Here is a 22,495-nt window from a genome sequence, read left to right on the forward strand (position 1 = left end):
CTTAAATCTAATTTTAGTTTAAGCAATAGAAAGGAGAAAAATCTTGTTCCGCTAATTGTTTTGAGCAGTATATGTAGCTTAATTTGATTTCTTCTCGCTTCCACAAATACATAGATTCAACTGAAAATATTAATGAGACCACGTTTTAAATTAATTAATATGATTCCAAGTTTCCCTTAGGGACATATTATAAAGTTGACGAAATTAAAAAAAAGTCGGTTTTAATTGTGTGTTTAGATGCACCACAACTATCGAAGTATGACCGCCTTACGAATTGAATAATAACACGGTTAATGATATATTCATTTAATCAAACTGTTACAGTAAACACATTTAGTGCAAGTTATAATTATTTCTTCCTTCCACCTCTCTCCTTAACCTGGAGTTGAATGACCGCGCCGGGCGATACGTTGTAATACGCCAACGAGTTCGTGTCTTTGAAGAAAAGACCCTGAAAAGAATTTTAACATACATTCAATACTACATTATAATTTTCTTTTAGACTAGAATTGTCAGTATTTGATGAGTCGCACATCGCGATGATGAGTACACATTCCGCAGATTCTCAACAATCAGTATTTAACATTACAAATATAAAGTCTATCATGAGTTTGGTTTAGAGAAAGAGAACTAAATCCCATAAGGACTGTTTCCCAACGTGAGGCCAACGCCCCGGAAGTTGAATATCTCTTACAGTTTCGATCTAAAACCCTCGTTCTTAAACCTATCATTTAAACAATTATATTTTTTAAATTTTATCTATGTTGCAAAAAAGTTTTAGAAAAACTAAGGTATCTTACAAAGAAGGTGGGAAAATACTGCTTTCTGAGCGTAAATTCTAGGTGAAATAGATTCAAATAAAACAAACATTAGCTAATAAACCAAATATATACCTCATAATACAGTATTAAGGAAAATAACTAAGGTAACAGATGTTACAACAACGATCAAGAAGCTAAAGTGGAAATGGGTGGGACACATCGCAAGAGGTACAGAAAAGTGGAGCAAAAAACTGCTTAACTGGTGCCCAAGGTACAGCAAGCGCAAAAGAGGGAGACAACTGAGAAGGTGGATTGACCACATTAAAGAAACGGCAGGTGGTACATGGCAGAGAGTGGCACAGTGTAGAGAGGAATGGCGGGATTTGGAGGAGGCCTTTGCCAAAAAAGGGCACACAGATGCACCTGAATTAGATTAAAATGAAAATTTGTTTAAATGTATAAAATATGTAATGTAGATTATCTGAATAAAGGCTATTATTATTATTATTATTATTATACCTCATAATGCAACTTCTGCTTAGCGATAGGCATATTTGTGGCTCTCTGCAGGTTTGTTTTGAGGTCAGCAACAGTCGAACTGAGTGTCACCGGGAACGAAAGGACGCGTCCATCCAAACGCCACTCACTGCGCTCTGGGGCTTGCGGGAGTGATACCTGAAATTTTAATTATATATATTACATATATAATTTTATATTTGAGTGTTTTTAAACACGACAGTTTTGACGTTACAGTTTTAAAATAAGACAGTTAAATATAAGAATTCTTTTTCCAAGTTAATTCAATAATTGCTTTTAATAAATCCTTACAACGGTACTCATAGTCGATCATTAAATTGTGTTTAACATTAGAATTTGTGACCAAAGTATCAAAGCCTCAAAAGCTTTTATTAATATTAACAACACCTACCTGAACGGTAATAGTCCCTGGATGTTTGGCCAACCAAGACATCTCCGGTTCTAGTGCATCTTCAGTCCTCGGCCTCTTCGAAGCCGGTTCGTCTTCTTCTGGTATCGGGACAGGCATTCCCACATTACCCACTGGAACGTTTGGAACGTAGCCGTAAGGGGCACCGACTGGAGTCGGGATAAGTGAGGCTCGCGGCATTGGGGGTATGACCATAAGTGGAGGAATAGGCTGCAGAATGACCGAGGGAGGAGCGGGAGCCCGGGGTGGAGCAGGGGGAGGAGGGGGGCGAACTCGGGATGACAGGGGCACTGGTTTGGGTCCAATCTTCTCTTTCTCTTCATCGGGTAGAAGTCCTTTAACCTAATATTTAATATTATTAATGGAATACCAGTTTTAAAGATATTGTATACTTGTGGCGCTTCTACCTTTTCAGGTCTAAGCCTGAAATTTCTGTATCTGATATCATGATCAATTGTCAATCTAATAGGTGATCTGTCTCCTGTTACACGCCGTCGACTTTTTGGGTCTCAGACAAGCCGAATTCCTGACGATGCTTTTTATATTAAATGCTCACATAGAAAGAAGTCTATTGATGCACAGCTGGGGATGGAATTCACGAAGCCACTAGGCCAAAACTTCTCATTCATTTATAAATTTGTTTTACTATAATTTTAATTACCTTATGTATCTGTTGAATCTGATCTTCGAGCGTAATATGCGCACGGGCAGCTCGGGTAGCAGCCTCCACGCTGGAAGTGTGACCATCCCAGGTTACTCTTTCGTCTCGTTTCTTCTCTTCTTCTCCTATCTTCTTACCAATTGCTGTTTCCTCATCTCCCACACCGAATATGTCAGTACGACGTTCGGCAAGCTAGAGTAAATAGATTTAAGATTATCCAATTAGTATTCAGATCATTAAACAATACAGTTACTAACTTTTTAACTAAAATATTATAATTTTATTTATTTATATTATAACTCGTGGAAAACTTACATGCTTAAGTGATTCCTCAATGGCAGCACCTGGTGCCAGGGCTTCGTCCCTGTCTGTACGTTCAGCGGCCGCGCGATCTCTTTGTTCCAACCAGCGTGGATCGAGTAACCCAATTCTCACGTGATCAGCCACCTTATTCGCTGGAATCTTCTCTCCGGTGATAGGAGAAACCAACCATTCTTCGCTAGTTGGGGCTGGCTGAGGCCGAGAACGCTTAGGATCGTATTTCTTAACAACCACGCGGTCTGGGCGAGGGGCCAATGGGGCTTCATCGGCTGTGGTGTACCTTGGTGGTTCTGGAATTCTTTCGTCTTCGGAGGAAGAACTTTCCTCTTCCATATCCTGTACACTATTGTCGTCAGGTCGTTGTTGCTGCTGTGTGCGATCTTCCATTTCAGCCAGATCTTCATCTGACTCGGAATCAGATTCCGACTCGATCTGCATTTCTGTATCATCTTCGTCATGATGAGCAATATCTTCCCCACGCTCTTGTGCTAAAACTCGTGCGCCAACCTCTAATGGTGTTGTTGGAGGTGGGAATTCTCCTAGTTCCCCAGAAGGGTAGTCAACAGTTTCTACCACAACAAAATCATGCCAATCAATGGATGCATATGCTAATCTTTCCTTTTCAACTCTTGCTTCATCAGCTGCCTTTCGCTTAGCTTGGTGAGAATGCCATGCAGCCCTAGTACGAGCATGATCCAGAACTCCAGATCTCACTTCAGAGGACAACTTTGAAACAAGTTCTTTAGGAGGTAGAAGAACTTTGGTATATTGCTCTAGCAGGCGTGTAAAATATTGAAAAAGGGAATGCTGGGGTCGAAGGAAGTCAAATTGGTGGTTACGTTCTTCTTTTTTCATCAAATCAGTTAGAAATTGTCTTCCATTTCTTGCAACAAACTGAGCAGTTAGTTTTACAATGTCAAGTTCCAGTGCTGATATTGATGGTGGATCAGCAATGAATTCAAAGTCTGGTGGGGGATCACGGGGTGGTGGAGGTTCAACTGGGGCAGCAGCTTTAAGCAATTCTTGCTGTTTAGCCGCTGTGGCAGGTGCTAAGCCTGGTCTTTGGATTTGAGGCACTGGAGCTGGTGCAATATCTTGGCCTGAAAAAATATATTATTTACAAAAAGAGAAAATAATGCAGAAAATTTAACAACAAAGTATAAAATACAAACCTCTTCCTTCCCGAATCTCCTTAACTTTATGCTGATAATAAGCATGATAAGGATCACCTGCATTAAGGAAATTGAATTTAGGGTTTCCCAATTCATTTTGCCTTATACGAGCTTCAAATTCCGGGCCATTACGAGCAACAAAACTTGCAGTTTTGTCAACAATATCTACACACTTTGCTCAGGAACATTATTTGTTTTTATATGTAAAATAATTTCAAGTAATGTATTTTTACTTACTAGGTAAGGTGTATGATTAGTAGAACATTATTTAGCTTTTTATGTTGATGAAATTGTTGAATATTTTTGGTATCCATATCCTGTGAGTCTTGCTTATATGACCAGCTTAAAAAAATCATACAACAAAATTAATCACAGAAAATTATAAAATTTTCTTATATCAAAAAGTTACCAATACCTTTACAAATTTGACTCTGCGGACAAGACAGAATGTCTATTGCTGTAAATAGTAAAATAAAGAAATATTATATAAACTAAAACTATAACTGATGTTGCTTACAGGATCTTTATTGAACATACTTACTAACATAGGTTATGTTTGAATTAAATCAAACCAATAAACATTTAATAAAAAGGATACTCCGTACTTCGGGTGGGGGATAAATAATACCAATAACGGGGGGTGGAGGCGCCTGAGGTTCTTCTAAGACCTCTTGCCCAGGAGGCATCATAACGTCAATGGAAGGCATTTTCAACCTTTTATTTGCTAGTACTGATTTGTGACTATTTAAGTTTAGTTGTCATTACCACTTAATATTATCAATCACTTCTCTTCGATAAAAAAAGGAAATTGCAAATATTATATATACTAAACCTTAATTAATTGGTTAAAGTTAATACTTGTTGTTTGAACTTTGAAAATGTCTAATCAATGGAGTCTATTGAGATTTGAGTTATTGACTCGAATTTAATGGTTGACAATTGACGAAAGTGGAAAGCACAGACAAATAATGTAAGCCAAGAATACACTAATAATATAATAGTTATGTAAAACAATTTGAAATACCTACGGTATCAACGCCTAAATTTAAATTTTTAGAGAATAGGTATCTATGAAAAGGATAGTCGTTTTCCTTGCCCTAAAAGAGAAACTCAAATTATGATACTTATAAATTAGGGACTCCTTCGTCGTAATTAATAAGATAGCATATTTTAAAATTATTTAATTAAGACGTTTATTTGTTCTACATAATATCAGTTTCGTTAGAATAAAAATATGATTTTATAGGTATGGGGCCGAGATTCCAAAACGCTATAGTAGTAAGAGTAAGCACGTAGCTCAGAATCCACATTAAAACAGCTAACGCTGCTAATAAGAGGGTCGTTTGGAGTGGCCTTCTTGATCTTTTCTCCGTAGAATCACACAACTCTAGGCCATTTTTATTTCTGGCCTAAAATTATATTTAACTATTTAACTTAAAATCATAATATTTCACTGTTATAACTATTTAATTCTAATTTTTATGGAATAATTTCTACCACATAATAAGCTCGGCTAGATAGTTCCTTCAGTAATTTTACTTCATTAGTCATTCTACCACCAATTTAAAAATATATATAGTTTTGTAAATATATCGAAACAGAAATTTATTTACAAAATTGAAGTCATAATATCACAAAATATACCGTATATGTCATAAACAGTTTATTTCATAAAATTACAAAGGAGTTATAGAACTTACTCTAGCTATAGATATTAAATGCTAAGGAGTAAATAAAAACTCGAAGGCTCGTTTTATTAAAAACGTGATCCTATTTAATAAAAATAATATTATAAATTTAATTTATTACGCACTACATAATATATTTTCGAAATACGAAAATAAACTAAAGTACTTTACTCGTATTTTACATAATAATAAATAGTGAAGATTGGAATCATTTTGTAAAATTCGACATTTACATTAAATCAAGATACATTGGCAAACAAACATAATATTACATAACATTACATAACAATTTCATAAAATAAATACAGATAAAAATAATTTGTGATTATAGATTTCAATATCAAATTGGTAACATATTCGTAAATACAAACTAATGTCAATTAAATATAATGGACCGATGTCGCTAGTTAACACCGTTGAATGCCGCCAAGTCGTCGCGTTGCTGAAACACAGAGCGCGGTGTAATTTTCTCTCGCTCTTCATTGCCAGCCAAAAACATAGCCAACTGCTCCTGAAAATAAGTTATGCGAGTGTTACAAGTAACGACAACTGTGCTTTGTCTATTATATTTTCAAGTCAAATCAAATCAAAATATTTATTAGTTACACATGACTCACAAGGTACGATTTGGAAGAATCCTGTAGCTGCTGTAAAAGGATTGTCAGTTTGGTGCTCCAACTCCTCACTTCAGTGATAGCGTTTTCGACGGGCGTTTTCTGCATGTTATAAAAAAAATAGGATATTAGCTGGATTTATTGAAAAAAAACTGTAAAATTAACTTAGAGAAAGAGTTACATAAACAAGCTAATAAAATGAACTAGTATTTGAGCGGAATAGTAGTGAGTACGAAGAATAATAGATTCTGGTAATTACTAGTACTAGAAAATGCTTTCGAAAGTAGAATCTTACGTGTTTCCTGGGTGACATAGAGTATATAATGTCAAGCTTTACAATAGACATTTATCATTTCCCTTTGTACAAAGTAAAATTAAGTGGGAGTCGAGATTTATGGAGGGGTTTTAAAAATGTAACTCACAATTATTTAGGGGGAACTTTATACATTATTACAAATTGTATTTGTTAAAAAAACGCACATTTATTATACTATATTATAATTTTTATTAACCAACTATGGGCTCCAAGCGTGGCTATAATTGAAATATCAAAAAGGTATTAGTATTTTTGAATGCATATTTGAAATTGTCACTGAAACTGAGTGTATCACAATAACTTTAAAGGTTTTAGTAATATTAAAAAGTATTTGAAGTTCGTTCTATAGGAAACAATCTGTAAGAGTTGGCATCACTGTGCTAACCCCGTTCTAAATGGTCTTACAGCAAAAAGGTTTGTTATATTTTTATGTAATCTTTGTCATGCTTTTTTTAAAAATGAAATTTTCATACCTTTAAAAGAGCATCAGCGGCGGCTGACAAGTGGCCAGTTACCACTGACAGACCTTGGCGGACATTTCTGAAGAAGAAATTTTTTATATAATTCGATGCTATGTAAACCCCATTTACCAGCCAAAATAAAGTTAAATAAATGAATATTAAATATTAGTATCGGACACTTCTAAGCAGACAATTTCATGTTAGTTTTATTAGTATAATATGAAAACTGACTTACATAACGCTAATCTAAATTATCCAAATATCCGTATCTCGATAGTCTAAAACGTAGCATCAAATCCTGCAAGAAACTACTTATTTCTTCTTTACTACGGCTTTGGATAGCATCTACTTATTTTATTATATTCAATACGCAATATTCGAACGCGGCCTGGGAATCATCGAGTCATCGCGCATTTATTTATTTAAATTTCGTTACATTTAAAAAAACAAATAACATATTATGTAATTATAAAGAATGAAACGGGCTATTATCGCTAATAAGCGATCTCTTTCAAGTTTCAGGCAACCCTAATAAGGAAAAAAAGTGATATGATGGTTAAAGTGCAAGAAGTGCAGAACCAAATCTCATAAGATAAAATAAAATATGGAATTACCAATTTTAATCTAAAATTTAAAATTCTAGAAACTATCTAAAAAAAGATCTATTCCACGGATTCATGAATTGCGATGCAAAACAAAAGACTAAGAAATGCAAGAAATACTAAAGTCACAATTGTGCAGGATATTTTCATTAATTTATTACAAATTATACCTATTTTATTTGTAAAATCGACTCATAATTCAGCATAAGATAAAAAGTATATTTATTATACAGTTTGAAAATATCATCTGCAAACTAATGTGATGAGGTGCAAAGGAATTAAAATATACATACTTTGGAAGATCGGAATGTGTGTAATTGATCAGGTGGACCACCTTCCTGGCAGTTTCTCTGGCAAGGAGTACCACTAGTTCTTCCAAGGTAGCTGGCCTGGCCTGGTTCTCCGGTTCTGATTGTGAGAGGGAAGCGTACAATTCTTTAGCCTTTTTCCAGGCTAGTGCTGGATCCTTGGCGACCTAAGTAAAATATGTTGTGAAATATATTGATAACTTGAAAAAATAAAATGTTCCTTTAAAAAAAATTGAAGATGATCGGCACAAATAACGATAGTCAAATTTTTTTATTGATTAATTTATATAAAATACATTTCGATTCTTTCTTTATGGCCAATGTCACTGAAGATTTTTTTTAAAGTTCACTGGTTACCCAGATTAATACTAATATTTTATCAGGCCCAAAGTATTGAATTAACTGTACTCGTTAAATAAATATAACTTACCAATTCAGCGACATACACCAATACATGAATCTGTTCCTTAATAGCCTTGGCTTCTGCCAGTGCCTGTCTGGTAAGTCGTCGCTGCAGTTTTCTCCCGAATCTGGCGCCATGTTGCAAAGCCTGCTCCGCCCTCGCCCGTCCAGATCCGTCGCCGCTCTCTACAGACTCCGCGCTTGTCACTATGATCACCACTACTGGGTTAAGAGGAATTTCGGCCAATCTCAATCCGTTTGATACCACTATTCACTCTTTCTTTCTTATAATCCCTCTTTTGTTATTTCTCTTTAAATAACAAAAGAGGGTTTATTACGTAAGAAATATGTTGTAAATAATATCATGCCACCAAGCTGTGAGATCAGCTGTGATAACGCCAAAGGGAAACAAGAGTGGGGCGGAGGTAGAGTAATAGATAGTGTATCACAAAGAACGGTTCGGTGGCCGTTGATACGTAATCTTATACTAAAATAAGTCCTGAGTACATACCTCAAGGTTGCTCCTTGTTAGGGCGAAAGGCACAAAAAAACACGTCAGCCGTAAGGATGGATAGATTGTTAGTTTTGGGAACAAGAAATGTTAGGACTGATGCTGTACCTTGCCTTACAATAATAGTTCACGAATACGCACAAAAACACTCACTATAATAGTCTAAATGGAGGACGTAACTATTGACAAGTGATGCACAAAAAAAGCACTATAAAATTGCATCTAACTGTACGCAACGAATCTTCAACCACGACACGTTCACAATGCGAATGCGCGGATCAGCCGAGTTAAAAATATTTTTGGGACCACCCTCATGGCCCTCAATTTATTTTATCAACTAAATATGATTCTATTCCGAACAGTCCCCCGTCCCAGTCAGGCTTAACATGACTGAGTCTAAAACCGGAGGCTGGTAGCAAAGGTTATGCCACTGGAAGACGTGACAAGCAGGCCAACAATTTTCGGGTTGGTACAGCCAACCTGGAGCCCACCATAAGGGATGGTCTAATATTACTGGAGCCTCACAACCTCGAGATGCACAGTCTGCCGGATTAAATTCTCCCGGTACATGCCTCCAATCCAAGGTCACGACAGATTGCTGAATTTGACAAACCCTATTGGCCACAAATACTTCCAAAACATGAACTGACGCTTGCAGCCATGCAAGAACTATCTGACTATCAGTCCAAGCAAAACACTTCTGTATATTCATTTTTTGGCCAAAAATAGATTTAACATGGTTTATCAAACGAGTCAATAGAACAGCACCTGATAACTCTAATTTAGGAATTGTTAAGCGTGTTCTTACCGGTGCAACCTTACTCTTTGCCATAACTAGTTTAACCGTTACAACACCAGATTGATTGACAGAACGAATATAAACTGCAGCAGCATAACCACTTTCCGATGCATCACAAAAACCATGAATATCCACTATGCATTTCCCTGGTGGCAATAAAGACCTATCAATTTTAATTAATTGAATTTCAGGAAGCGACGAAACAAACCTAACCCAAACACTTAACAATTCACCAACTAAAGGGGCATCCCATGTTAATCCTTGTAACCAAAGCTTTTGTATAAAACATTTTGCCCAAAAAACAACTGGAGCTAACCATCCATTAGGATCGTATATCCTGGCTACAGTTGAAAGTACTACACGCTTTGTCCAAGATTTAATTACATCTATGTCTTGCACTCGAAAGGTAAATATATCACCTAACGGTTGATACTGAATACCTAATACTGCAACAGCGTCAGGGTTGTCCACGTTCTGAAAAATATAAGGATGTTGTTGATGATCCTCGGGTAAACCAGCAAGAACAGCTTGTGAGTTAGACACCCATTTCCTTAACTCATATCCACCAGCCTTAAGAATCCCAATTAGCTCATCGCGTAGTATCAAGGCTTCTTTCTCATTTGCAGCTCCAGTGCAAATGTCATCAACGAAAACATCACTATTCAAAACATCAGCTGCTCTTGGAAATTGCAAACGTTCTCGCTCAGCCAATTCTAACAATGTACGAATAGCAATATAAGGACTTGATCTGAGTCCGTATGTATTGGTATTTAATTCAAATACTGTAACTGGATCGGATTCCTTCTCACGCCACAAGATAAGTTGATAGCAACGGTCATCAGTATGAATTACAGTTTGCCTAAACATCATTTTAATATCTGCAACAAATACAATCTGATGTCTTCTAAAATTTGTTAAAATATCACCAATGTCACGATGTAACTTTGGGCCCGAATGCAAACATTGATTTAAAGAAACTCCATTGGAAGTAGGCGCTGAGCCATCAAAAACCACTCTTAATTTACCACCTTTAAACACAGCATGATGTGGAATGAAGTAGTGCTCCTGTGTGCGCCAATCATAATCAGAAACTGACATATGTCCGAGCTTAAAGTACTCGTCCATAAACTCTATATACTTAGCACGAAAAGTAGAATCTCTTTTCATTCGTCTCTCCATGGATGTTAACCTTTTCTCAGCTAAAGACCTGGAGTGACCCAAAGGTGGTCGGGATGGTAAAAAAGGTAACCTCGTGACAAACCTACCCGAGCGGAGACGACCAGTGTTATTCTGAAAAAACAATTCACATTCTTGGTGCTCCGGATTTTCACGAGCCGCTGTGGGAGGCTCTTCGACTTCCCAAAACCGTTGAATGGCTTCAGCAAGTGAGAGTCCCACACACAAGTTACCATCTTCAACGCTAAGAGATTCTATTGGAAACACAGGACCCATAATGACATCACCAAAATCAGTTGTGACTGCTACTAAACCCGCTGGTTGTAAAAGTGTGCTTTTACTTAGCCGCAGCATTCCCAAAACTTCTGCTCCGAGTAGCAAATCGATTTGACCTGGAATATGAAATGTACAATCCGCTAAGTTTAGACTACGTGTAAAATCTAATATCTCCGATGGTAATTTAACAAGTGGGTGTCTGCCCATAACATTATCTAAAATTATGGCAGAAATTGTAATCTGTGGCTGAGAGCATTGAACAGGAGAAAAAGTAAGTGTAACTTGTCCCCGCAAACCAGCAACCTTAGAGCCACCTACACCAAATATACTCCCGCTAGCAGGGAAAATACGCAACTGTAACCTATCCACCAAATCCATTGACACCAAACTTCCCTGTGCCCCAGAATCCAAAATCGCACGCGTGGTTACCTGCTCACCTGATGGAGAACCAACACAAATCTGTGCGGTGGGTAACAAAACAGTAATAGGAGATGTAGGAGTTCTAGTAGGGACGTGACCTAGTCAATATCCTTCTGGTTCAGGGACCCGCTGGCCTAAACGAGGCCACTCAGAAAAGGGCAAAGGCCTAACAAAATCACGACGTTGCTGTTCAATAGCAGGTAATGCACAAGAGTCATAATTATCTTTGCTCTTAGGAAGTTGTTGCTGATCAGAGGTGACACGAGTCCTGTCATGAGACCTTAAGTTTCCCCCGCCCCTGCAGGGTGGTGGCTGCCTCCGATGATAATCATAATAACCTGATCCTGTACGGTGCCTGGAAGCATGACCAAAACTACAGTGTCTAACCTTCACACCACCATTCCACTGATCACCTGTATTTTGCATATCTTCAACAAACTCCGGTGCCGGTGCAGCTGATTGGGGTGAACCATTCATATTACCACAAAGTATAATGTGATGATTGCCATTACATTGTTTGCATGGTCGTGACACTTGGCATTGTGATGCCAGGTGCTTACCTAAACAACCATAACACCACTTCCGCTGTCGGGCAATATTTCGCCGTGCTTGAAAACGTAATGCTAAAAACTTTTGACATGACACTACGGTGTGATCAGGGACTCGACAATAAACACAACATTTGCCTGAATGTTGAGTTGCCACGTTATAAACTCGCTGGTCAGGGCGTCGCATTAAGCGCATATGCTGTTGTCGCGGCCTAGTAGAAATTGGGGCCGGCGTCGTGGACGGCGCTGGAACATTATCCTGTCTGCGACACTCATCCTCTAAAAACAAGATCAATTCATCAAACGTGGGAAGATGAGTGGTTGAATCTCCACCATACGCCTGTTCAAATCGGGTGCGCATATCTAAATTTAGTTTTTGTAATGTAATATGCAACAAAATAAAAGACCAACTATCTACAGGCAAATTTAAACCCCTTAAGCCATTAATTGCCACTAATAAAGGATTTAAAACTTGAATTCTTAAGTTGTGGCTCTGCACATTACTATGTAAATTTAAAATGACATTTACGTGGCTATCCGCTAGCCTACGTATATTTTGATACCGCCTCATTAGTAAATCTCTGCCTATATCATAGTTGTTGTCCACAAGTGCTAAATGTTGGACTAACCCTTTAGCCTCCCCGGTGAGACTAGCCAACAAATATGCCAACTTTTGCGCAGATGTTAAATCACCCCTTGAGTGCACTAAACTATCGAATAAATGTATAAACGCCACCCATTGGCTTAAGTCGCCACTAAAATGGGGCAAATCTAATTTGGGTAACCTACCTATAATACCACTTGAAAAAGTTAAACTATCCTTCGATTGAAGGTTATTTGACTGAGTAGCCGAATTTAATTTAATAATACCAACGGCTTCCCTGATTTGATCAGCCAAATCCTCAGCCTGATCCATGTCTGCACAAACCTTGTCCATCACCTCCGGTTCCAAACCCAATTCAAGTAATGCCTGATACGATTTATATAAATCTTTCATCCTATCCTCTAACGCGTCACTTCTTGATAGAAGGGCCTGAACGCGATCTTTTCGCGAAATATTTAAAACGGCCGATCCTAGCCACCGCAATACACCAGCTATTTGTGCCTTGTGCGAAACCGCCATTATATAAAAGTATAAAAGAACAAACAATAGCACAAAAATCAAATAAAAAGCAAATTATAATAAGCGGCTAATAACTTACTACAAAAAACGATTTATAACACTATCAAAACACTATAATCCCTACAAACATAACAAGATATATGCATTAATAAGTTATGAACCCAGGACTTATATACCGAAAAATCATTAACTAAAATGAAACCACGCTCTGCTACCAAAAAATTATGTATCACAAAGAACGGTTCGGTGGCCGTTGATACGTAATCTTATACTAAAATAAGTCCTGAGTACATACCTCAAGGTTGCTCCTTGTTAGGGCGAAAGGCACAAAAAAACACGTCAGCCGTAAGGATGGATAGATTGTTAGTTTTGGGAACAAGAAATGTTAGGACTGATGCTGTACCTTGCCTTACAATAATAGTTCACGAATACGCACAAAAACACTCACTATAATAGTCTAAATGGAGGACGTAACTATTGACAAGTGATGCACAAAAAAAGCACTATAAAATTGCATCTAACTGTACGCAACGAATCTTCAACCACGACACGTTCACAATGCGAATGCGCGGATCAGCCGAGTTAAAAATATTTTTGGGACCACCCTCATGGCCCTCAATTTATTTTATCAACTAAATATGATTCTATTCCGAACAGATAGAGATAGAGAAAAAGTGAGAGAGGAATAGAAACGCGCAGAATGAAATATAGACATAACGCAGCACGAATTAAACGTTATAGAAGAATTTCTGTTAAATCGTCAGATTATATATTTTTGGCCATCCTTGAATTGAGGCCTTCAAAAAAAATTTAGTCACGCTCGAAAATGTAGAGATGACGTTCTTTGCAGCCCTTCTCATTCTTTAAGTCACTTGCAAATTGTCAGATTTGTGAATTATAGGTACAGATTTTAGCTTAGCCTAACTTAAACTGACGCGCCCGAGAATTTTGATAATTATTACTAAGCTGATGCTTTATCCTTGACTGGCGGCCATATATAGGTTATGATCAGCCTGTATATTAACCTGGTAAATTTCCGAATCCCCTATTACTAACTGAATTATAATTTAATCATAATAATCAAATCAAAACCAATTTAAAATGTTTGGCTCCTCACTGCATTACGATACTAAATAATAAATAACTAATAATGTAGGTACTTATGTTATCTGTTTTATATATTTTGGCTCTGTATATTGTTTACGAGTTTATGTTATTATACGGATATGTGTTCACTGTAAGATTACTTATAAATAAATATGTTTTGATGCAATGCAGTTAAAACCATCGAACGAAGTCCGAATGCACGCAAGATATCTCAATAGCTTCCGAGACTACTGATAAATGATAACCCTTAGTCTACCATGTGATAACAAATGACTCATGGTTAAATAAGAAAACTTAATTATTCCATTCATGTTAAAAAAATCTTGATATACATAAATAAATAAAATAAAAAATAAGACCAGTTTAGGTTTTTGACGCAACTGGCTTGTGTACTAGCTTCATGTGGTCGGCGAAGCTAGTTTTCAGTTGGCTGGTTGGAACAACGCGTTTTATTTTGGTCACCTCGACGCGTTTTTGAGATTTTCAGATGCCCAAACTAGGTATGGATAAAAATTTAAATATCCATACCTAGTTTATAATAATAGGCAAATAGGTGACAGCCTCTGCCTGACAGTTGACAGACACCGTCAACTTCTTGGGTCTAAGTTAAACCGGTTTCCTCACGATGTTTTCCTTCACCGTTCGAGCCAATGTTATGCACATATGCAGAAAGCCCATTGGTGCACAGTCGGGAATCGAACCTACGATCTCAGGGGTAAGAGTCGCACGCTGAATCCACATTTCATATTAAAAATTAGCTAATAAATATTTTAAAAAGATCAAAAGTAACAAGTTCATCTTTCGTGTGTTAACTCGCAACGTATAAAATATTTCTCAATTTGAAAAAAAACTTGTAATGTAACCATTCAAAGCCGAGATTCGTAGCGTGTCAGACCAGTAGACATACTTTTTGAATTCTAGTAAAGAAGACAAATTACAAATATGATTACCGAAAAACCTCATGACATGAGAAATTAATAACGTTCAAGGAGTGTAATTGTAAGTAGACATCGCGCAGACAAAAGTTCAAATGTGCATCCTAAGCTAATATTGGATCGGAAATTGCCCTTTGGAACGATATCAGTTGTAGCACAGATATCAACACCAGTCACTAACAAAATGTATGATGCATTGAATATATATATAATCTAGTATGTGTTATATTTTTTTAATTACTTCTTATTTCTTGCATAAATTTTCTGTCACTAATATGACCGATTATTGCCAATTGTCGACCTAAACTGGATCTCTAATTCATACCATAACCTTTTAATAATACTACAAACATTTTCCGTTAATATTTATATAAAAATTAAATAAAAAAGTAGCCTTCACCACTAAATTCCTCACAACCGTCTGGGATTATCTTTTTCGTATTCGCACATATAAATTACCTAACTCACCATCTGAAGCATCCTGTTGATCAGGTGGCAAGTACTTGTCCACATACTTGTCAGCTGTGGTCAGAGCCCGATCCAGAGCTGTAGCAGTGACTGCTGTCACCCTGGAGTCAAGCACTGCTGTACCAAGCTGCTTAACGGAATCTGCGCGTCGTATAACGAACCGACGAGTTTCTGTATACATCTGAAAAAAAATATTAGAAATATATTCAGATAAATGTCTTCCTGGCTGGCTTGGATACAACATTCATGTAGAGTCTTCAAATAAACCGTTTATGAACCTCAAGAGAATATACCGTAGAGACGAGATTTTTTATGTCTCTGTATTGGCTGTGCCAAAAATTATTCTGGCATTCTATAGTAAAAACCCATTTGTAAGGCAATTACATAATAATTTACCAAAAACATTGAAATACATTCTAGTTTTTTTAAATCGACTTAATGTAGGTACTACTATTGGAAAAAAATATATTCGTATAAGATTTTGTGCGTGAAACATTAAATTAATAATAATTTAATAAAGTCACAATATATTTTAATAATGTGATATATTATCACCACCACCATATAATATAAAAACTAACTATAATGTTATGACTTATATTTAACTGCAATGTAAAATACCTTTTATAACATTATGTGTGGCAGACATAGTACCACCATTTATGTATCATATTCTTCTTCTCGGATCTTGCAAACAAATTATTATTATTATTAGGTGAGCAAGGGAGAACCTTACACCATACTTTAAATATATTCTTAAATTTCTTAATATTAACTAATGATAATTTTTATTCTTTATAATGTTTATATTTTTTGTATTATATAAAACCGACGTTAACGATATTACTCATAATTTAAAATCGATTTTTGTTTGTGTAATTTTAATTGTTTTGTTTAATATTTGTATTATCTCTTCGAGTATGTCATGTTTGTCTTGTGCTTGTCACATTAAAAATTGTATTGCGTTCTTTAACCAATGTATCAGTGTGCCAAGCGTTGGCAAGCTTTTTATCAATAAAATTTAAAAAGTTCATCGTATTCTTCAAACTTCTTCTCAATCTTCAACTCAATTACCTCTTCTTCTCAATCCTTCACTTCAACTTCAAATTAATTACCATGATATTTATATATACACTAGCGGATCCGACAGACGTTGTCCTGTCTACACGTCTTTAATTTCAAAATTTCAATTTTTAATAAGCCATTTTGATGAAAATTATTATTCAAATGTTATGACAATATCTAACGATCCAGCACATGGTCACACACGATATAACACAATGATAACAAAACTTTTTTTAAATTTCGGGACAGACTAAAATTAAAATTCGAATAATATAATATAAATTAAAAAATTAAATTTAAAATTTGACACTGCGATAGTAGCGCCGTCTGTCGGATCCAATGTAAAACATTCCAAAATCAACAACAACTAATAAATTGAAAATTAATTAAAAAAACATTGTCCAGCGGACAAAATTGTGAATCTAAACCATTCCCAGATCCCCTTGAACACACAGAAAAAATTTCGTCTAAATCGGTCCAGTCGTTTAGGAGAAGTTCAGTCACATACACACGCACACAAGAAATATATATATTAAGATTAAAGTTATTTACGAAAAAAAGAGCCTAAAGTAGTTATTTACTTTTTCACACATTGTCTATGCGTTAAAACGAAATGCATTTTTGAGGATACTACAAAAAAGTAATACGTTAATGTACTTAGCTTTTGCTTACTTTTGTTGACAAGAGGAATGGGGGGAGATATGTTGCAGTAAATCTGCTTACGTAATACTTGTTTGGCCCCATATTAGTAAGTAGGTAATTATCAAGTTCATGACCTCGACCTCGAGTGATAGTAAGTACACTTTATGTTTTCATGTATCATTGCTGTGATAAGTGTGAAATCAACCGTTATTCCTGGACGTTTTTACTATTATATCTTTTTTCTAGAATCCGACACACGTTGTACACACGCCTTATATTTTTTTTTATGTTACAGGAGGCAGACGAGCAGGAGGCTCACCTGATGTTAAGTGACATCGCCGCCCATGGACACTCGCACTGCCAGAAGGCTAGCAAGCGCACTGTCGGCCTTAGCAGTAGGCAGCTATTTCCACATCGTGGTGGTGCGTGGCAGAAATTGCCTTAAGAATCGCTTAGTTGTGAAACGACGGACGTCAAGGTGTTACGGATGGTATTTTGTATTCTGCCTTGACGTCCGATGATGAGAGTCAGATGCAGGTAGTCCGAACAACTCCTCTGAACACTCTCCATGGTAAATGCGGTTGGATATGGCCAGAAATCCCAGATCTCTACGCAACGGCAAGGGATCAAGCCGCTCGGAAAGGGATTGGTTATTGACGATTCGAACCCCTCTTCGTTGAATACGGTCAAGTGGAAGGAGCTGGATAAAGGTATAAAGATAAGGTAACAATAAGTATTAATATTTATCACTTACAGCCTGAGGCGGTAGATATATGGAGGGTACTTGTTTTTCGACAACATCAAGACTTTTGCAGAGAAATCTATCCAGCTGGTGGATGGGAGTCTCTAGCAGGTGGACGGCTGGTAACGCGAGTTGAACTCCGATGCCTAGGGATTTTTCACCCAGGGTGAAGTACCAACGGATAAGGGCGTTTGATTCCTGTAGAAAAAATAGTCCAGAATATTTCTTTATGAAATTTAGCTAAAGAATGAGCGAAGAATAACATCAATTTTATCTTTCGCCTTATTCTACGTTTGTAGAAAAAACGACAATGACAATATAAAAAATATTCTTGTCATTCTTTCCCAAATGCGCCTACTAATCACATAACAAACTAAAAACTAAAGAAGTATAACTTTAAAAGAAACTGATGTCGGTTTTTTGTGACGGAGTGCGCGCAATGAAAAAATTTCCTCTCATCATTTTTCAAAATTCAAAAACAACATTCTCTAGATCATGATTCTCCGTTAAAACAAATCTAATGCCTAATTATATATTAAAACATTGCAATTGCAATTGTATTACAAAAAGGTTCATTTCTTCTTTAAATTATTAAATTAAAAATCTAGGGGATAAAAATCCAAATTATACTTGTATTACCCGTATTCTTGAATAAATCTTTTCTGTAACACCTATGCCGGATTCCACTATGGGAATGTGAGACACTCTCTCTAATAACTCCAGTCTTGGCAGACCAGACTTAGTAGCGGACACTGCAAACAAAAGAAAAGTGCTTTCATAAAAAAAATTATCATAGAACATAAAAATAAAATACGTTTATTATGGAACATAAGATAGGCAGGTATCACTTATTCCACGTCATTAAATTTGAACCTGTAGGCATCCCTACTCATCGGCAAAGAAGACAGAGGGTGCAGGTCGAGAGAAAATGACTCTCGGTACTCTTTTAAAAAAGCAAATCATCAAAGAACCCTTATAACAAAAATCGCAAATTAATTAGAAGTAGCCTGCCTGCACTAGTCCCGGGTCCTTTTGCCAACTAAATAAGGTACGGTAAACGTAAATATATGTTTTTATTTAAATGCACAACAGCACGTCCCAATACAGTGTTGATAATCCTGAACGATAAGAAGTCGTAACACTGGTCCATTGAGTGTTTGCATAGTTTTACCAATAAAAATAAAATACACAAAAATAGAAGATTTAAAAAATAAGGGAAAATTGCTAGCTACATCTGAGGCGGAAATACAGATCTAGCTCCTTTATTAGAATGCTAAGGATATCAGAGTATTTTGGCCGAAACGTGTTCTTCTGAAAGGTAAATGGGATGCCTATCAATAAATGGATACTCTTATATCTACCTACTCTTACATAAGTCTTATAGTGATTTTCTATTAATTTTTTGCGTTAAAATGTAGAACTCTTCTCGATGTTAAGTACAGCATAATATAATAATTAAAATATAACTAGGTACTAACTAATTGACATTAAGTCGAAAGAGTATCTTCTAAAAAGGTTACAATATTAATTATGAAAAGATATGTTATAAAATAGAATTTCTGTTGCTGACTTTATATTGTAGCAAATATTCATGAACGTACTATGTTATTAATTTTTTTATTTCTATAATTAATATTTTTATCGGGGTCGTTACTTTAATGACATAATATTTTTATTCGTCAAGTATAAACCCGTAACATAAGTATATTATATATTGAATATTATCTATCGTTAAGTTTAAATCCATGTCTATATAATATCACAAATATAATCTATTTAGAAATAACTTTAGATATGTAATAAATAATACCAGATTTTTGCGTCAACTTTTATGTTTTGAAATATATAAAAATTATCTTAAATTAAATCCTCTTTTTTAATTACGAGTGACCTAAAAATACCTGTTGATCGCTCCTGACTTTCCTTTACTGCTCTCAGGTAGTTCCTTGCCATTCTTGCCACTATCCCTTGTGCCCGCTTATTAACTTCTATTAACTCTATGTCACCGTTATGGAGCCCTTTGCCATTTGTCGTCATTTTCCCGCGTAAAATGCGTTGTATTTTAGTTCAGAAATTCGCAAATTTTAAGTATATGATACTAAAATACTTTTAGTTTATTTATTAATAACTTTTAATTATTTTATAAGACGAGTGATTATCGGAGTCGTTCCGTAACTGACTGAACAATTTTTTTTCGCATGTACCTGATTTATTAATGCAAAGGTTATCGTTTTGTATAAAATAAGTTGCGATATGAATTGTTAATGCACTTTGCGTAAAACAAAACACATTTAGGCATAGCTTTTGTCTTAAATTACTGGGAAACACGCAATATGTTTTGTGAAGTTTCATTTTATATTATATCGTTAAGTATAAAAAATAAAGACATTTTAAATAACGTACTATAATGTTTATGCATAGTAAAAAAACAGATAAGTATAATTGTATGTAGGTATTGTACCTTGTGGGTTTCTTTATTATTATAAAAAAAAATATTATTGTGGAGGTTCATCTGAATTCGTCATAAAAATCGAGTTAAATGCGACAAAGAGAACAAACAATATACTTGTTACTTAAAAAATGTAAATCAATGAAGTGCGCGGGAATGCGGAACAGACTATATAATAATATAAGTTATAAAGACGTCATTTTGTTGATAGAGAAATATATAATTATACATATAAATAATAGTATTTATATAAATATCAATCTTACCCTTAAACTAAACGACTTATTCATAAAAAAGCTTAAAGTTTCGGTCATATTATTTGATGCATACCATTTATAATTTAGGTAATTTACTTAAATTACGAAAAATATAATATGTGTATCTTTTAAAGTCTTAAAATATATATCTCTATGTATTTTACCGGATATTAAAGTTATACATTTATGAAAAGCAAATTCGAGTATTTTAGTTAATATCTAGCTATATTTTTTTGGAAATAGTACCTACTATATAACGGCTTCTGCGCATACAATTTTTTTATTCATGTAAGTTACGAGAACTATATACACACGGCTGTATTTTAGAGAAGGTAATACAAATTTAAATAAAAATGCACACTATTTTCTTGAAAAGCCAACAATATTTAGAGTGTCGACAATCGACAATTGATAAAATCTAGTTGAATTTATGATGCAAACTCGTACAAAAAGTGTTAAGAATCAATTTACTGAAGGATATTAGGGGAGGCCAAAATGCGGTTACAACCCACAACACATTTTACTAACCAACTGCCGGTGTGATATCCCATCACTCATATGTAATTTATTTTTATTTTTAATTACGAATTTAATGAGGGTAGAAAGATACGAAAGTCTCATCAAATTTTATAACTAGAAGGATCCTTTCATGTATTTTGAATATGTTAAGCGATATTTACTTAGTCTACAAAAAATGAAATTTTTTAATATGTAATTAAAATCTCATGTGAATAGCTTCAAAAATGTATCGATAGAGGGTATTTATAAACATTCTCAGGAGATACGTTATAAAATATATAGAAATACGAAATAGTTTTATTTACGTTCAATAACGTTTAATATATTATTTACATTTAAAAATATAGTTAAACACAAAAGCGCATTGTAAGAAATAAGGGTACCTACCTATAATCATAAATCGCTAAATTTAAAAAAATAACTTCATAATATTCAGAAGTAAGTTAAGTATTCTAAATAAAACAAAATTCAATCGTTTAAATATTACCTAATATATAAATAAGGATAAAACTACTCACTGGCGAAGTTTCTACAATTTTCTAATGTATGATAAGACACTACTAAGCTCCAACACGCAATGCGATCGACTACCGCGTAAATAGACTTGGAGTCTGTTACCAATGACAGATCTGTCAATGTTTGTATTTTAATGTTTACTCATAGATTGTCTAAGTAATTAGATACTGGACTATGAACTTTTGATGCACTATAATGCATCGCACGTGATGAAAGTTATTCATTTATTTTTTAGTTCGCCTGGAAAATATTTAAAAACGGATATCCAAGTAATTATGGCGTTTCCATATACCTTACTTATTGCGGCGTAAGAAACCAGATTTTATTACTTGAAAAGTGCAGGCTTGCTTACTTTTCAATTCAATAATCAAATATCAGCCGGATTTTAATTATTTATTTTCAATATATTACAAATATTAACGAGTTTTCAATTAAAGTTAATACACTTACGCCTGATTAATACCCGGCTTATCATTATCGCTCAACAACTCACATTTATTATAACAATCGAACAAACAAAATTAATATAAACAATAGAGTTCTCTTTAAATTACTTTTTTTTAAGTATAATTTGCAGACTTGTTTGGAGACATTTGGAATCTTAGATTTTGTACACTGTAATTGTCGCATAAGTTAGAAGTATAATATTATCTTTATTTCATCTTTGTGCCTTAGGATGTGGTGTGCAAA

General features: G+C 35.1%; 2 protein-coding genes across 12 annotated transcripts; both read right to left on the reverse strand.

Annotated features, from left to right (window-relative positions):
* Positions 1–290: 290 nt before the first annotated feature.
* Positions 291–4,760, reverse strand: LOC110999498 (splicing factor 3A subunit 1). Its single transcript, XM_022268560.2, has 7 exons — positions 4,460–4,760; positions 3,862–4,026; positions 2,684–3,789; positions 2,369–2,560; positions 1,690–2,049; positions 1,281–1,436; positions 291–451 (listed from the first exon to the last, which is right to left on the reverse strand). The coding sequence occupies exons 1-7, from the start codon at positions 4,566–4,568 to the stop codon at positions 350–352; spliced, it is 2,190 nt and encodes a 729-aa protein (XP_022124252.2). The 5' UTR covers positions 4,569–4,760; the 3' UTR covers positions 291–349.
* A 267-nt stretch (positions 4,761–5,027) lies between these two features.
* Positions 5,028–21,915, reverse strand: LOC110999511 (lipid storage droplets surface-binding protein 1). Of its 11 annotated transcripts, XR_006750372.1 has the most exons (10): positions 19,966–20,245; positions 18,704–18,816; positions 18,077–18,262; positions 15,607–15,796; positions 8,281–8,474; positions 7,836–8,017; positions 6,953–7,019; positions 6,167–6,265; positions 5,359–6,060; positions 5,028–5,270 (listed from the first exon to the last, which is right to left on the reverse strand). XR_006750372.1 is itself a non-coding variant. In XM_045629210.1 (9 exons), coding segments are annotated over exons 1-9 (1,140 nt in total). In that variant the 5' UTR covers positions 21,809–21,915; the 3' UTR covers positions 5,028–5,952. The 11 variants fall into 11 exon arrangements, 9 of the variants coding, with proteins under 9 accessions (XP_045485166.1, XP_022124278.2, XP_022124277.2 ...); XM_045629210.1 differs by lacking the exon at positions 19,966–20,245 and adding an exon at positions 21,808–21,915 and having other exon boundaries at positions 5,028–6,060; XM_022268586.2 differs by having other exon boundaries at positions 5,028–6,060; positions 8,281–8,471; positions 15,616–15,796.
* Positions 21,916–22,495: the final 580 nt, after the last annotated feature.

This window comes from Pieris rapae, chromosome 8 (genome assembly GCF_905147795.1).
Source record: "Pieris rapae chromosome 8, ilPieRapa1.1, whole genome shotgun sequence".
Taxonomy (NCBI): Eukaryota; Metazoa; Arthropoda; class Insecta; order Lepidoptera; family Pieridae; genus Pieris; species Pieris rapae.

Excerpts from the sequence above, each read along its gene's own strand:
- LOC110999498 (XM_022268560.2), bottom strand. The coding sequence starts at position 4,568 with ATGCCTTCCATTGACGTTATGATGCCTCCTGGGCAAGAGGTCTTAGAA. Across the intron at positions 2,561-2,683 it reads TTGAGGAATCACTTAAGCAT|CTTGCCGAACGTCGTACTGA; the intron begins GTAAGTTTTCCA and ends TATTTACTCTAG. Across the intron at positions 1,437-1,689 it reads CAGGGACTATTACCGTTCAG|GTATCACTCCCGCAAGCCCC; the intron begins GTAGGTGTTGTT and ends TTAAAATTTCAG.
- LOC110999511 (XM_045629206.1), bottom strand. The coding sequence starts at position 20,101 with ATGACGACAAATGGCAAAGGGCTCCATAACGGTGACATAGAGTTAATA. Across the intron at positions 6,266-6,952 it reads CCGCTGATGCTCTTTTAAAG|AAAACGCCCGTCGAAAACGC; the intron begins GTATGAAAATTT and ends TATAACATGCAG. Across the intron at positions 6,061-6,166 it reads ATTCTTCCAAATCGTACCTT|GAGCAGTTGGCTATGTTTTT; the intron begins GTGAGTCATGTG and ends ACTTATTTTCAG.